This window comes from Nelumbo nucifera, chromosome 5 (genome assembly GCF_055504915.1).
Source record: "Nelumbo nucifera cultivar China Antique chromosome 5, China Antique-T2T, whole genome shotgun sequence".
Taxonomy (NCBI): Eukaryota; Viridiplantae; Streptophyta; class Magnoliopsida; order Proteales; family Nelumbonaceae; genus Nelumbo; species Nelumbo nucifera.
In genome coordinates, this window is record NC_142653.1 from 7,363,404 (window position 1) to 7,380,377 (window position 16,974).

A 16,974-nucleotide genomic window follows, 5' to 3' on the forward strand; every position below is an offset into this window, starting at 1 on the left:
CCCAAACCCCGACGACGCTTTCCAAGGTTTTCTCCTTCTTTTTATCTATCTCCCACGCTAAAGAGGAGAGAGACAGTACACAACACAACCATCTTCCTTCCATGTTTTTTTTTTTGTTGGCGCAGGTGCAGCCGTGCAGGGTGGGGGAGCAATAACCATTGAGCCAAGAGGGGCGATAGAACTTAGAAGAAGCTCTCGCTCAAGCCTCAAGAGAATCTTCAACTTCATTATTTAAGCTGGAGGAATCACGATTCTATAATTCTCGGTGATTGACCCACCATTGATGAAGCTATACTCTGGTGATGGAGGCGGAAATTCCGACTAACTTTACCTACATGGGGCGGAGCTTCGGTGAACTTAGCATTAATGATGACTCATCTTCTGCTTTCAGTGACTGCAACAGCGATCGATCAGGCGAATTCCCCACGGCCTCTGCGCATAGCCGCCGCCTCCTAGTCGCTTGTGCCTCTGGGGATTCTGACGAACTGATCCGTCAGCTTGTCTCCGATCTCGAGTCCGGCTCGCTCTCCTTGCAGAGGCAGGCGGCCACGGAGATAAGACTCCTAGCTAAGAACAAGCAGGAAAACCGCCTCAAGATCGCTCGAGCTGGCGCGATAAGGCCTCTAATTTCACTAATCTCCTCTTCTGATTCTCAGCTTCAAGAGAATGGTGTCACCGCGATATTAAACCTGTCTCTGTGCGACGAGAATAAGGATCTAATTACCGTGTCGGGAGCAATTAAGCCCTTGGTGAGAGCTCTCAAGTCCGGAACAGCGACCGCGAAGGAGAACGCCGCGTGTGCTCTGCTTCGCCTCTCGCAGATCGAGGAGAACAAAGTTGTAATTGGGCGGTCCGGAGCCGTCCCACTTCTTGTTTACCTACTGGAGAATGGTGGTTCTCGCGGGAAAAAGGACGCATTAACGGCTCTTTACTCTCTCTGTTCAGTGAAGGAGAACAAAATCAGGGCGATTCAAGCCGGGATAATGAAACCGCTTGTGGAAATAATGGCGGGTTTCGAGACGGGTATGGTTGACAAAGCGGCTTACGTTTTGAGCACCCTGGTTTCTGTAGCGGAAGGGAAAACTACTTTGGTCGATGAAGGTGGCATCCCAGTACTGGTGGAGATCGTGGAGGTGGGAACGCAGAGACAGAAAGAGATAGCAACGGCGGTTCTTTTACAGATTTGCGAGGACAACTTGATTTATCGTACCATGGTAAGCCGGGAAGGGGCGATACCGCCGTTGGTGGCTTTGTCACAGTCCGGCACCACTCGCGCCAGAGAGAAGGTTCGTGAAAATCATTCATCTGTTTTCGGTTTACCGTTACAGATTCCCGGTTTTCCGTTGACCTATGCTATTAGTATAGAAATGAATTTTTGCTAAGAACTTTTGTCAGTTTCTTTGCCTCATGGCGGCTTTTGTCGTGTTCTTCACTTCTTCAGGCGGAGGCACTTATTGCTCTACTCCGGCAACCGAGATCCGGGAACAACGAGGCGAGGACGTCAGATGTGTCAGACTAGTGAGTCTCGGCCACCGACCACCGTTAAGAAAAATCAAACGACGAGAACACCCATCGATGGGAGAAAGAAAAAGAAAACGGGTTGAAGTAAAAAAGATGTAAATATAAAGCTATCGAGACTGTAAATTCATGATAGTGAAGTTCTGAAGTGGATCTACTGGTCTATGTCTAATGTCTATGATATGTGATTTGAATTGAAGTAGTCTTGGAAGGTTGGATTGAGATATTTTTTGTTTTTTTAATATTAATGAGTCAAGTAAGGAGGTTTCCTACACGACTCATCCTACTTTTGCCATGTGGAGATGATGTGGCTAATTTGAACCATCCACCAAGTGAATGAGCCTCTCTCACCCAGTGTATAAATTGGCCATCCCTTCACCTTCAATTTACCAGTTCACAGCTGCTCTAGAGGTAACCATTAGGGTTACCCTGTGGGTATCCATCCTACTGGGCAGCAGGTTCTTATTGCTAAACTCGACCCTGCCTGACTTTCATTTTATTGGAAAGTAGAAGAATATGTTTTAAGTGTTTGGATTTAATAATATTTTGAATTTTATGTTAAGGATACATAATTGATAGTTTATATGTTTGTTTTTTTCACGTTTTAATCAAATAATTAAAAATTTTGTTGTTTGTTTATATTGTTTTATTTATTGCTTAATAAGAAAAATAATAGAAAGTTAGATAAAGGTTCCCAAGTCAATGAGGTAATAAAGCAATCATACAATTTTATGAGAGCGATAAAACAACACTAGTATGTATCTAGGTAAGTGTTTATTAGGAAACACTTGTCCAAATAAATGCATTTATCCATATAAGTGATTTATTAAGATGCAAACAAGTAGGAATTGGGAGATTTAGGGAGATAAATAAGCTTAGAATTTACAAAACCATTTCCAAACCCGGCCCTGTTGTCATCCTGTATTAATATATATTTTTTCAAAGGAAAGGGCTATAATTTAATCAGCTTATGTATGGATGTAGAGGGAATAATGTTGATAATGTGACATGATGGGGACATCTTTTTGGTTTTTGATGATGTGTGATTTGGTGTTCCCTACTGGCAGACAATTTGGACATTGGGCTGAGTAGGTTGCCTAGTCGAGCAGCAAGAAAGAGATTAGAATGTCCGAATTGTTTTATCCGGGGTGGGCACTCCAATACTTAAGTTAGGGAACTGGAGATATGATTACTAGAATGCAAGAGAGCTAGAGTGCTTGAGACTTAAATTGTGCGTACCTCTTGAGTTTGGAGGTGAGGCTCTTATATAGGTAGGCTACTGTGAGCCTCATGAAACACATCAGGGATCTCAGGCCCAACTAATGGATTCCGTGTAAACAGATAAGACTTATCTAGCCGAACCCGAAGTGGGCGGGGTGATAGTCAGCTCTTCTAACATGGCATCATGATCCCGGGAAAATCAGAGACGATAACCTGCTTAAGGAGGAGGTAATCTGATAGGTCACTAACTAAACTCAGGTCAAGTTGGTAGAAACGGGTTGCCTCTCATGCCGACCTGACATCTTGTCGGGGCCAAGGTAGTTTGATGGAAGCAAGTTGCCTCATACACCAACCTAAGGTCCCATCTAACTGTTCGCTATTCAGTTTGTTGGGGTGGTCCCGTAGTGACTGATGTAGTTGTGAAGTGTCCAAAGTGGTCTACATATGTAGTATCGAGATGTCTCTTAGCTGTTCAATGATGTCACACGTTATGATGTCATTGGAGGACCAAATTATCCCTCGTCAATTTTCTTGCACTTGCACATTGCATGTTACATGTTGCACGAATTGGGTGCAATGGTGCACCATACATGTGATATATTCAGCATTTCACCATAGAGTTTGTAAGCTTTCCAAACTCTAGAACAATGATGATGACACACAGAGAAAATTTTCTGAAATTAAAAGTTTGAGCGATATAAGATACAATATATGGTAGACATGGACTATGTGGGGTTTGGGGGGGGGATTGAAACATGTGATGAGTAATTGAGTACATATTCTGCAAGAAAACAAATTATATCCTTAATATTGCTTAAAATTAAACCAAAATTGGCTAACGCATGATGGGCTTAGTATTATCAATATAGACTAGAAAATGAATGTTGAGGGCTGTGAATTGTGAAGGAAGAGATTAGTTCAATAGAATTAGAACTGCATAGTTGTACAAGATTTACTTTGTATTATTTGGTAGGTGTTTGACATCGATGTCGTTTTCTCAAAAAACGGCACCATAGATATCAGTGTTACACCAGAGATCTGTTTTCGGAAAATGTCTGTTGTTTGATTAGCTGTTTTTTTTTTTGAAAAATATTTTCTTAGACAATACCTTAAAAGTTAGGAAAGGTATGGTCTGAGAAAACTCCTTTTTTAATGTATCAAATAAAAAACCTGAGAAAATATTTTCTGAAAAAATAATATATTTATGCAACACCATTTTATGAAAAAACACCTCTCAATAAATAACAATTCCAATTAAAAAAGAGAACTATTAAGGAACTTCCTTTCGGATTCCAATTTAAAATGAAAACCAATTCCAAGCTGTCACCTGTCGGATTCAAGAGAAAACATAAAAGAAAAAGAAACAAATTAAAAAAGAAAACTATAAAGGAGTCTATTTTTTTTTTTTTTTTCTTTTGGTATTTCAAAGGAGTCTATTCTGTCGCCACTCGCGAGAGGTCTAAAGGCGAACTACTGAATTTGTAAGAGATCTTGTTGATGGTATGTCAATTCTAACTTGTAGTAGGAGAGCGCTTTCTTTGAAATTTACTACTGCAATTTAAGGGTTATTGACCAACATGAATGATTTTGTTTTTTTTTAAATCAGTGCCTCATCAATAAAAAAAACAAACGACTTATTATTAATTTCCTCTTAACTTACAAGAATTAAAGGCGGCCTATTAATATTTTGTAAATTAATTATCTATTAGAATCTAATAAAAGTAGAAGGAATTATCAACTTGTGTTTATAATTTATGATTAATATTCCTTAACATCTACCGACAAATAAATTTGTAAGACATTTCCCGTGTATTATAGTATTATTTGAGGGTATGACATTATTGGGTTTGTATATGACAAATTGACAACTATAATATGTTAATAAAAAAAAGAAATTCCCCTAAAAATGACCATTTTAGCTAATTCTACTACTGATTTGGGATGCACTTAACAGAATATTTCAATTCCACAGCTGGGTTTTCCGATCTCTCTCTCTCTCTAACTGGATTGTTTGTTGGAGCAATAGGGAAGTCCTGGCAAGCAAATGGATCAGAACAGGTGGAATGGTGGGACTTTGTACAATCCTTAGACACTATGTACAGTACAGATGGAACGGCGATTAATAGTAAGGGAAAGCCCAAGTAAATAGATGGAACATCCCAAGATCTTCTGATACAAGTAATGTAGGATATGTGAAGACAAATACATAAATTATAGATTATATATGAGAGAATATTTTTTGGACTCATCACAGTCACAGCTTAATTAGGAGTTGGGAGTTGGGACTACTCAACTCTTTGTAGGATTTCCTATTCCAAGTAATGCAAAATTTGTTGTTTAGTGATCGAGAAAGAAAAAGAATGATTAATGCAGCTGTTCTCTTATTTTGTTTACTCAGAATATAGAGACATGAATTAATAAATTAAAGAATAACATCAAACTCGAATCCATCATTTATGTACTCCTTGTCTCTTCAATGTCTTCATTGATGACAAAAATCAAGAATTTTCTGATACTTGACCCTACCTAATCTACCACTATCGCATATCCACCCTCAACCCCTTTACAGAATTTGGTTTGAGGATTGATTTGAGATACAACCAAACCAAACACAGATTTTTCTTCTCTTTCGTTTTTATTCGAGTGTCCGGTTTTGCATTCAACTTTGTCATACATTTGCATTCGAGTTTGAGACGAGTGTCCGGTTGTACGTGTGGTCTCATATGCAAGTGCCAACTGCACACTCAGTCACTCAGTTCAGTAAAAACAAGTGCAGCGGATCCCAAGTTCCCAACTCTTTCTTTTTTTGGTTGCTCAGTTATTAACTTGATCCATGTTTTACTATATGCTATACACTTTAATATTTATTATATATTTTGATGTAATTAGATAGCTTAGAACCGTTCTCATTTTTCTTTTCTCTTTTTTTTTTTGTAAACAATTGTTTAAATGAACTAAATGCTTGAACAAAAAAAATCAAACCATTCAACCTGTAATCTCTCTCTCTATATATATTGCTGTGTAGGAATGTCAATGGTCGGGTTAGAGTTTTGATTCTTTGATCCGATTTGGGTTTGGGTTTTGATTGATCCACCCCACTAGGTTATGATACTTTGCATATATACAAAATATTTTTGTAGTTTTTTGATTTTTAACTCTATAGCCTTAAATTTCTAGATTTATTTATACGTTAATTTTAGTTTTCTCCTTTTTTTGGGGGGAGATTTTTAGATTGCTCTCCATCTCAGAAATCTGATTTGAACTGTAAACTTACAACAATTCAAAATTATAAGCAGTTCCACCTATAACACTTATACCGGCCTGTGAATTAGCATCAATTAATTCTGAGCTGACATCTACCTCCAATAGGATGGAGTTAAGATTTTTGAGATAGAGTACAGTCTAAAAACCCTTTCTTTTAAATAGGAAAAGTAACACCTTATAACCTATAAAACAATTTTCTAACTTAAATTAATGGACTTTAAGTCTTCAAAATATATTAAAAAAGTATGACTGAAATGCTATGGGACGGATTGAGTTGGTATCAGATTAGTATAGGGTCATGTTGGGTTGAAAAGTCATGCAAATATATTTGACGGGATCGGGTTGGGGCACTGGAGGGTCGGATTAGGGTTCAGGCAAACCTCTGCCGAACCCAACCCATTGACATCCCTAATACTGTGCATCATTCAACCATCATGTCAATAGTGAGTTTAAAGAGCTAAAACTGAATAAACTGTGTTGTGTGTGCCACCATGAATGTTTTTTTCTTTTTTTTTTTTTGGTTTTAAGAAAATGTTACATCATCAAAGAAACCAAATATGTTTTTAAGCACGTATTTTTTAAAGTTAAAACATTTTTTGGTTTCCACGAAAAAATATTTTTAGTTTGATTCAGGAAAAATATATAACCATGATGTACCAACTTGCATTTAAATGGATTTAAGTTCAATTTCCGTTTGATCAAAATTAAATCTTTATACAAATATCATGTCGTCCATATCAAATCATACTTAAAAAAAAAATAAAAAAGTTTTCTTGTTGAAGAAAATTTCTATGCAATCACGTCTTATGTACTTTCTTTTTTTCATTTTTTTTTCAAATGTTTTATGCTTTTGAATTTTATTAAAATCACAATAAAGAAAATAATTTATTTTGGAAAACATTTTTTAGGCTGCCTTTGGAATCTGTGTAAATCAAGAATGGTATAAAACTTTACATCATTTCCATTTTGTCCACATTTGGAAAGAAAGTGTAATCATGATTGACGTAAAACTCTATTTCGGTTCAATTTTGTGCACATTTAGATGAAGTGGAGCTTTACATTAATAACCATTACAAAAACTATCAGACGTAAAGTTTTTCATTAATTATCGATGTAAATATTACATCGATTTTATCGGTATAAAACTTTACACTCTTCACCTATTACATTTTTCAAAAAGCAATAGTCATTTCCGATGACATTTTATATTGATTCCAAATACAGCCTTAATGATTTGGGTCTAATCGATAGAACCAAATTAAATTGACTGATCGAACTGATTATATCAACTTTGCTTCTATAATTGGAACAACACCGGTTCTTGTTACTGTGAACTGTTTCAGAGTCAAACTGATTATATAGTTAATAATATATAAAAATTTGTCTAAAAAAGTAAGTTTTATAAATCATAAGATAATTTTAATTGATTATATTATCAAAATAAAGTTGTAAATTGTTATTATCATTGACAATCATAAGTGTCAATGTCAAGTGTAATTGAATATAAGTGGATCAAAAGTCAGACCCGATTGTCTCAATGAACAATTGATTCGGTTTTAGATCTTTCATATTGTTCCGATTCATAATCGGAACGAGACTGGTGTACACCCTATTCCAAAGCAGATCTGACCCATTTACAATCTAGTATATGTTTGGTATCGATGTTGAGAAAACGGTGTTATATATGTGTGGGTTCAAGTAGGGATGGCAATGAGCCCAGTTTTTTACGAGCTGTTCAAGTTTAGTTTGGTTTCAACTGAGCTTCGAGCCCAATTTACTGACTCGATTATGAAATGAGTTGAGCTTGAATCTACTAGAACTCGGCTCATGAGGCTCACGAGCCGGCTCGTGTATATATAATAATAATAATAAAATTATAGAAAATAATATATATAATAAAAATATTATAATTGTTATTTTTTTAAATATCAAATAAAAAATATTTTTATAAAATATTCTTTTCTCAAAATCGAGCTGAGCTTGAGCTTATGAATTTTTAACTCGAGCTTGAGCCTCGTACTACTTGGCTCGAATCTATCCCTAGTTGGAAGCATGTTTTCTGAGAAAATAGTGTCTTTTTTTATGTTTGAAAACATTACTGTCAGGTAAGACAATAACACCTTTTGTTTGGTATCAGTGCTCCATATCTGTTTTCAACATTAATACCCGTTATAAGAAGTCCATGTCATTCCCATATCATATCCTCGTTGGCAGCAACGAATTCTAACATGAGAACGTCAAATTCAGCATTAGTCAAAATCACATCTTTTCGATTTTCAAGATATGATTTGAAATACCATTTATATAAAAAAAAAACAATTTCAAATATATTAACATTTCTTAAAATACCAATTTTTGCAACGTGACGCTCACGATGGAGCAACGGCACCGGTTTCAGACACCGCCCTAATATAACGAGAAGAGATGCAGTGTGAATATTGATATTAATGATTATCGGCAACTAGTCTTGTTTTCATTCCATTGTTGCAAAAGATGGTGCATATGCAACAAGTGGCCATGAACATTCTGTATATTCCCATGCCATCCCAAACTTATTCTATTAATTACTCATTGGCCACAATTTTGGGCATTAAAGTTTATGGAAGTTTTTTAATCTTTTTGTAAAAATAAAATTAAAAATTGTGTGGTGTTGACACGAGAAAGAATAACAATTCATGGTTGGTATTAACGAGGGTGCCGGTGCCGGTGGCGAACTGTTCACGTGGTCATGTAGCAACTACAGGTTGAATCAGGTGGGCAAAATAAATTTGCCCTGTCGCAGCAAACTCAACATAAAATTGCTTCTTCACATGCATGTTGTGTAGTTGTGAGTGCTTGACAAGTTTAATAAATAAATAAAGTTTGTTTTTCATTTTTGATTTTTCTTGGGTTATTTATTAGGATTACTGTCTCGTAACATGCTCGCGCGTCGGCTTCCACAAAATTGCCACCTGTTTGATATTTTAGTTATGAGAACCAAGTATTGTCTGATGGATCCCTACGCAAATGGCCAATGGGAATGGCAGCACCAAACATCTCTCAATCCTCTGATTTTATTGCATTTAATAAAAGAAAGAGTTCAAGTCCAAAGAGCCGCTGCGGCTCTGCCTGGTGCAACCATCCTCAACATATGTCAAGGTTGCCAACTTGCCATTGCAAATTTCATATGTAGGCACATGGTTTTATTTTTGAAAAAATAAAATAAAATTCTATTCGAAGAGAAACAGAATATAATAATAAAAAAAATCAACGGGTTTGGAGCTCAAACCATAAGATGGGTTATTATTCAATTGAGTGAGAAAAGAATGACCCGAGCGTTCGGATCTCCTGAATATCTCATTCTATGCATCTTCTGCACAACGTCAAGTATGCCAGAGTAAAAGATTTATATGTGCTACGTTTCCATTCTCAAATCTCAATTATTCCGATCTTGGGTGGAGAAACATGTCTATAAAACAGAAGGAGCACCAATTGTGATAAATTCTTTGAGAAACCCAACCTATTATCGCTTCATGAGTGTTTAAACGCAAGAATTTTTTTACATTTTCCTACAAATTTAATTCCTCTCCATTGCCTTAATGGCATCTCAAGCTAATCACAATATATATTCAAAGGGCATCATTACAGGAACTGTTGCATATCCAAAAAATTATGATAAATCTGAAACCTGAAGCAAAAACAAATTTACATGAGAATAACATTCAGTTAAATTAGGGATAAATAGGTTGAAATGAAACAAACACCTTTTATACAAGGTAGTGTTGATTTTGAAATCAAGTATAAATTGACGGGGATTGAATTAGAGAGATCTCAGGTTTATTTGGTTTATCATCTCTCTTTTTCATCTTGGAAGAGTTGTTGGTAGGAGAAACAAAGGTATTCTTTTTTTAAACAAACATTCGTTTCATCTGTATTTTTTTTTTCCGTTTTTTCTTTTTCTTGATAACCTTTGGAGATTTTGATCTTGAAACTTTTTTCTGTTTTGATATATTTTAAAAATTGAAAATAGGGAAAAATTAAAAAACGGAGGTCTAATTTATATATGTTAAGTTGCTTGTACATATAAATCTAACTCATGTAATGCAAGAATGAGTTGTGTAGGAGATCTAGACTCCCGACCCAACCACTGATCTGATCAGTTGGACCTGTCTGTCTACGAGATGGTTGACATGCAACCAAGGTCAACCCAAACAACCATCCCCCAATAAGATTAGGATTCCTTGATAAATATGATATCTTCTTTGTATATAGCAATGACATCCCTGGAAGTAAGGTATACATAATATTGGACCCTTCACCCTTCTCGATTTCTTACTTTCTTATCCTTTTTCCCAATCAATGTCTTCTATTTGTTTTGTTGTCAAAGATGGGGTCGAGCGCAATAACATAACTTCGTTTATGTCTGAACTTGATGGGGCCGACTTGTGAGCAGGAGCAGAATATACATCAAAGGTCCTGAGTGTTGTCCTAGGGATTGAGATTCCGATGGTCAAGTTAGTTAGGTGTTTAAGAGGGGTTGGATCAGGTTTTAGACGAGGGCTCAAAGCCATGATTTTCAAAACTAGACCGGACCAAATGGTCGGACTAAAAAAACTAGTAACCGGTCAGTCCCCTGGTCCGGTTTTACTAAAAACCAAAAATTATAGAAAATCATTGAAAAGGTCAAAAACCGCTGACCCAAGTGGTCAGACCGCTAAACCGTTTGACCCGAGCAGCGGTTCACGGGTTAGTATTTTGATTTTCAATGTTTTAAATAAAAAACAAAAAATAAAATACGTATTATATCCCAAGTTCCCAACGAATCCCTTTAGCTGTAGGGTTAGAATTTCTAACCCTTCCCGAGTTCCCTCCTCAGTCCTCTCAACCCTCACACCCTACCGACCGACCACCTAAGACGGCCATCACCTCCGGCATCCGGCTTGCCTGCGACCAAGTCCGACCGCCCGAGCCCACTGGGCGGTGAACCCACCTGACACGAAAAAGTCTGTCCCATTCATTTTCTTCAGGAACACTAACTGAGGTCTCCTTTTTCTTCTCAGAATTTTGTGTACAGACATCACCAGTACTTCAGCCCCTGTTTCTTCTGTATTTTTTGGAAAATTTTCTATATTTTTTAGAAAAAATTCTGTATTTTTTTGGAATTTTTTCTGTATTTTATTATTTTTATATTTAGATATTTTTATTTCTTCATATGTTGTTCTTTTCCCTGTATTTTTTTGTATTTTATTTAAATTTCTATAGTATTTTTATTATACATATATATTTTTTGTTTTTTATTTATTTATGATGTCACGGGTCAAACGGTTCGACCCGATTGATTGAACCGCTGAACCGAAAAACGATGCCCAGAACGGTTCCATTTCCGAGTTGATTTTAAAAACCATACTCAAAGCTTAGTCCTTAAAAACTCAGATGAAATCTCTCGAGAGTCTGGATGCAAGAAAACAAGAGTTAGCAAAACGGATTTGCCATGGAGTAGTTGGAGGTACTTAGAGATTGGACGGCCAAGATTCCATCCAACCAATGCCACATGGTGCAATCCGGGGCCTGCTATGTGCGCCTACATCAATTTGGTTTTGCCATGTTGAACCCACATATTAACTTCGGGGAGTTCTCCCCCGAAACATACATTGGGACTCTCTGCATTTTTATAGATCTTTTAAAGCAGTTTGATTGTATGTTTAGCTTTGGTTCATCCTCCCTTTTAATAATCAATCCAGCAATGGCACCCAAAATTAAACTTTTTTCTTTTTTTTTTTATTTTTTTTATTTTGTAAAAGAAGCATCCTATTGGAGAACAACCTTCCCACTAGATATGTGACATTTGTTATAGGAAATTTCAAAAAAAAAAAAAAAAAAACTTTTTGCTTAGACCATGTTTACTTCCTTGTAAAATAGAAAAACAAAATTTTTCGTAGTAGAACAAAGAGAAATATAATTCAAAATATCAGCATGAAAAAGTTTCACATTAATTTTACAGCGAAATGAACGGCGATTAGGCTCTATTTGTAGCCATCTGATTAAAATGCATTTAATTGGATTGAAATGTTTTTTTTTTTTTTTTCAATTATATTATTGCCGCCTTTATAGCCAAAACTTTGTTTTCCTCTTTATAAGATGAAAACAAAATCAGCGTTGAAGTAAACAACTAAACATCCACATGGCAAATAATTCAGATTAGTTCTATTTTTGGGTAATCTAATTCAGATTATATATAGTTCAACGTTTGAGTATATCTAACTATTCTTCTTCTGGTAATATTTAAGTTAGGGGCCATGTCCAACCATGGATACTGAAACCAAGCAACCGATCTTACGCTGAAAGTTGTAAAATATTTTTAAAGAGGATTTCTTCTTGGCACAATTTTTTCTACCAGTGGATTGTTGATTGGGTAGTTAATTGGTTTTAGACGTAAAAGTGCCTCTATAATAATAATAATAAGAGAGTAAAGAAAGAAAATGACCTTCTAACGTACGCTTCGAGTCCGAGACCTATATATATATATATATATATGCATGGGCTTTGAAAAATAAAAAAGAAGAGGGTGTTTGTCTGGCGTAGGGAGACTCATGTTGGCATATGAAAATGGACCTGTTGCCTAACTCTTAACTTTAGCTAAAAAAACATAGCAGATAGCAGATGAAAAAGAAAGTGAGCCAAGAGGAGCCCAGATTTCCTACCCACTCTCTATCCGCTGTGAATTGGAGCCACACATCTCTTAATTCATGGCGGATAGAAGGTGGGTAGGAAAGTTTGTAGGAAATCCCGAGTGAGCCATGGGGAAAGGGAAGGAGGAAACAGCCTGCAGGCTTCACACTCAAACGGTGAGAAAGCACATAATGACCGAATGGCCGGCAGCGCTAGAGCTGTTGGTGCTTATTCCTAACGTCACTACTTCAATGCAACTTCTTACCTTCTTCTTGGTTAGTGGTGAGCAATGTTATTGTTACCAATAGTCGAATGAGCTGCGGCCGCGGTGGTGGTCCATTCCATCGGAATCACACCAAACTGCCGTCAAAATTGACCAGTCAATTGTTGGTGGGTAGCAAGACCGGAATCAACTTCCAACTCAAATCAGAACAAGAGTAGGGAGAATTATTCGGTGGCTAGCGCCTGGCCCGTTTACCCACCTAATCAATCATACATGGAGAGGAGATGGATTCGCTTACAAATGAGAAATTACAAAGGATAATCTTTTCGCCAGCCCTCCGCTTTCTTCAGCCTTGGCATTCCGGAGCGGATTGCTGGGTTCTTTTCTTACTTTTTAGGCTGAAGATAAATTCAATTATTTTGAATGGGTCCAGACTGAGGGTCCGGGGCCCAATGCCCTGTAAGTTGGGCACCCAATTTGCACCCATAATCATTAAATTCCAAAGTACTCCTACGTGTGGTGTGGGGCTCCCAAATCCCGATCCTGTCCAACCACCACAGCTTCTAGCATCCAAATGATATAGAATTGGAGTAAAAGCTGGAGATCTCGAAGAAGTCATAACAATTTGTATCGGCGGGATATCACTTCAACCCTGTTTCTCTCTATCTGCTTGATGAGAAAGCTTTGCTTTCGGTTTGGATAGATAGTACGGAGTTGGGGATCCTCCCTTTTATAACCATCTTGATGAACGGTTACCTTCTCATCGAGGTTTCTGTTCAAATTTTGACTTTAAATGCTTAGTGAATGGATGTCGTTACCAAACGACTCTTTGCAATGCCATTAAACGAAAGAAACGTTCCAAGCATTTCTTCTTCCTTTATTGCTCAAGACCGCCCTCCTTACAACAGTTCCACTAGAACCTAACACTAATATGATGCTGCAAAAACTTTCTTCTCTAGACATCGAATTAGAGGAAGCTACTCTGGTTGTTACATAAGAGTATAGGGGTGTCAACTGGACTGGATTTGGTCCAATCTGATCCAGTCCAATGTGAGTCAATTACAAATCAATCAGGTCCAATCCAATAGAATGAATTATTTTTGACCATTTTGGTCCAGTTAAAATCAATGTCTGAACCCTCTAACCCAATCTAATATAAATTCATTACAGATGGATCAGGTCAAATCCAATCCAATAAATACTTTGGACCATTAAGTCTGGACTGGTCTGATTCCATATGTGTCCAATCTGTCTAAATTGATTTCGATTTGGATGGGGTCTAATCCAAAATCAGTCCATTGACAGTCCTATAAGAGGACTTGTGGGCCTGTCACCAGTGGAAAAGAAAATGCTTGTTTTATGGATGCAGATTTTGATCTAACAGAAACAATTAAATCCTTCTTTTTGTAAGAATACAAATATAAATATGTACAGTACAAATATAATCTTAGCATTTCAAATAAATGGGAAAAACAAACCATGTTGCTTCCATGTTCCATCCCACTTTGACTCGACATCTAGAGGATGTGGAACTCAACCAAACAGAGTTGCCTAGATAAGCTTAGATGGACACAGTGAAATGCAAACGTGGAAGCAATTTATATCTTTTCACTTTGGTGGGGATGTTTGAGTAAATACGAAGCCCTCATGCTTATGTTTAAAGTTAAACTATTTTTCTTTTATGAGCTATGTGCAGAAGCTAAACCAGATTCAGGGATAGCTCTCTGTTTCCATTACCTCAAGTAGAATTTAACAACTACCCTAAGGCTGAGAGAGAGATAGAGAGATGGGAACATTATTAGAGCCTATTCCTTTTTTTGTTCCCTGTTGGTAGCAAGTGGTTGTGATGGTAACATTATTAGAGAAGCCCAGAACCCAAGTTCTATCAATGATTTCTAAGGTCATATCTAATCTCATAGTTGGCTTCAAAAAAAAAACAAAAAACAAAAAATTCCCAACCCCAGTTGATGCCAAGTACCCCCCCGTCTCCCTGAGACTGAACTAGCAACTGAGAATTGCTCACAAAATGGACCCTTTTTCCAAAAAATTGAGAACCATAAAGTGATTTTCAGGAACAAAACCTATCAGTGATGCATTCTTCAAAACTGATTCTCCTTTTCTCAAGCGGATCTCACATCAGCAAATGAGCCAAAAATGTTTTAAAACGAAAGCCATAGTGTGAGACCCATAGAGAGTGTAATAGGTTTATCAGTTTCAAAAATGTTTAAAATTTGGTACTTTTAAATTGGGGAAATATTTACATTTTGTAAAGGTAAGCTTTCAAATCAAACTCCAGGAATCACCTATTGAAAAATGGATCTTTGCTTAAAATTTCGATCTCAGAGATCATTAACAATTAAGATCATTCATTCGCGTTGCTGAATAGCTCATAAGTAGTTTTCAGAAATGAGAATAAAGCCTTATGATTCTTGGGATTGGATTGTTGTTGTCCAGTTATTTTGCTCCCATGGTACACAACATATGTTAAATTGCAACCACGAGTTCACGTCCTTGAACCAACAACAAAACAGGGATGGTTACAGTATAGACTGGATCATTACTTTAAGTTTAAACATTAACTCTAAGATTGAATTTATTTAGCCCAACCTACATGGTAGGACGATGAGAAGAAATTACAAGTTGAAAGTTGAACATATCTATTATTGGCCCTAAAGCCTAGAGTGATCATTCCTAGACCGATCCGGCCCGTATAGGCCCACACTAGGCCCAGAAATTGTAGGCCAGACTTGGATTCAAGAAAGCGGGATGAGATAGTGTTTAAAAGTTAACTTGACCCCAAAGCAGACCCACATAAAGCTCAAGGCAACCGTATGCTTCACAATGTGAGCTACACAATATGGGGCGTAGTTCGGCCCCAAGCATCACAAAAACAAATAGAACTTAAATCCCTAGGGATAAAGGAAAAACAAAAACTGAGAATGATAAGAGGAAATGAAAGAGCTTGGTTTGCCATCTAGTCCGCAGCTTGATTGGCTTCTCTAAAAACGTGGTTGTGACTCCACATTCTAATTCTCCAGCCAGCTTCAAACACTCCTCTACAATGGTCTTCAATCTCCACGGGCAGTCCACTTTGTTCTTTAAGCACGAAATCACTAGAAGAGAACCTCCCTCAATGAAAGTGGGGAGACCCCTATAGTTAAAAGCATTGTTATAGGCCTCTCACGTTAATTGAGAAATTCCCAATAAAATAAGATTTGGTCTCTAAACATTCTCCCATTAATTTCTTGCAATGCAGCCAATTGTGCAATCACCTTTATCATTTCTAGACGCATCAAAATTTATTTTGATAGAACCCCCATTTTGGTGTTTTTCATTTAATAGGCTTCCATTCTTTAGTCTGTATGGGGCTGGAGTTAGAAATATTCTCAACATTCTAATTATCATATTGAGACAAAGCTCTATCTATAATGACCGAAGGGTGGCAACTGGCAACAACGATTATGGAAGGTCTTCCAATGTTGGTGCACGAGTACACGTGAATTAAGGCTGAACATTAAAAAAAAGAAATAAAAACAAATGTAGGTCTCCCTAGGAATATGAAATTTCTAGCAGGTTGCGAGATCCACTGGATGGGCGAATACCCAATTAGGTCATGCAATTGCCCCTTTTACTTGAGGGAAAGGGAAAAGGATAAAGAACAGCAGAAATTCGTTATTTTAGTTCTTTGGGTTTTGGTTTGACTGGGTCACCATTTTCTTGGGCCAGGCCTAAGCCAAATTCTCAACCTCAAGGTTAAAATTGGGCTGTCCTACTCTATGACAGATGCTCCGCCCAAAGTCTATCATACTGCGATGGGCTGGGCCCCCAAGTCTGGCGTTGACACGAAAGTTTCGCAAGACTTCTTCGCTGACTCGAACAATGTCAAGACGGTGCATTACCCTTATTTTATATGCGCTATAGACAATGGAGCCATGGAGGGAACTTTCGCATTTCAAACTTTGACTTACAATTTGCCTTTTCATGGGTCCTACCGTTAACGTACAATAAAGGGGATGCACCTTTGGTGTTGTTTCCTAGTGTCAAGGTATACATCTCCACTCTCCAGGGCTTAGCTGCTTACTCAGGCCCTTCTAAGTTCT

The 16,974-nt window shown here is 37.1% G+C and overlaps 1 protein-coding gene across 1 annotated transcript; it reads left to right on the forward strand.

Moving 5' to 3' along the window:
- Positions 1-56: 56 nt before the first annotated feature.
- Positions 57-2,101, forward strand: LOC104608281 (uncharacterized). Its single transcript, XM_010274224.3, has 2 exons — positions 57-1,286; positions 1,442-2,101. The coding sequence occupies exons 1-2, from the start codon at positions 303-305 to the stop codon at positions 1,517-1,519; spliced, it is 1,062 nt and encodes a 353-aa protein (XP_010272526.1). The 5' UTR covers positions 57-302; the 3' UTR covers positions 1,520-2,101.
- Positions 2,102-16,974: the final 14,873 nt, after the last annotated feature.

Excerpts from the sequence above, each read along its gene's own strand:
- LOC104608281 (XM_010274224.3), top strand. The coding sequence starts at position 303 with ATGGAGGCGGAAATTCCGACTAACTTTACCTACATGGGGCGGAGCTTC. Across the intron at positions 1,287-1,441 it reads CCACTCGCGCCAGAGAGAAG|GCGGAGGCACTTATTGCTCT; the intron begins GTTCGTGAAAAT and ends TCACTTCTTCAG.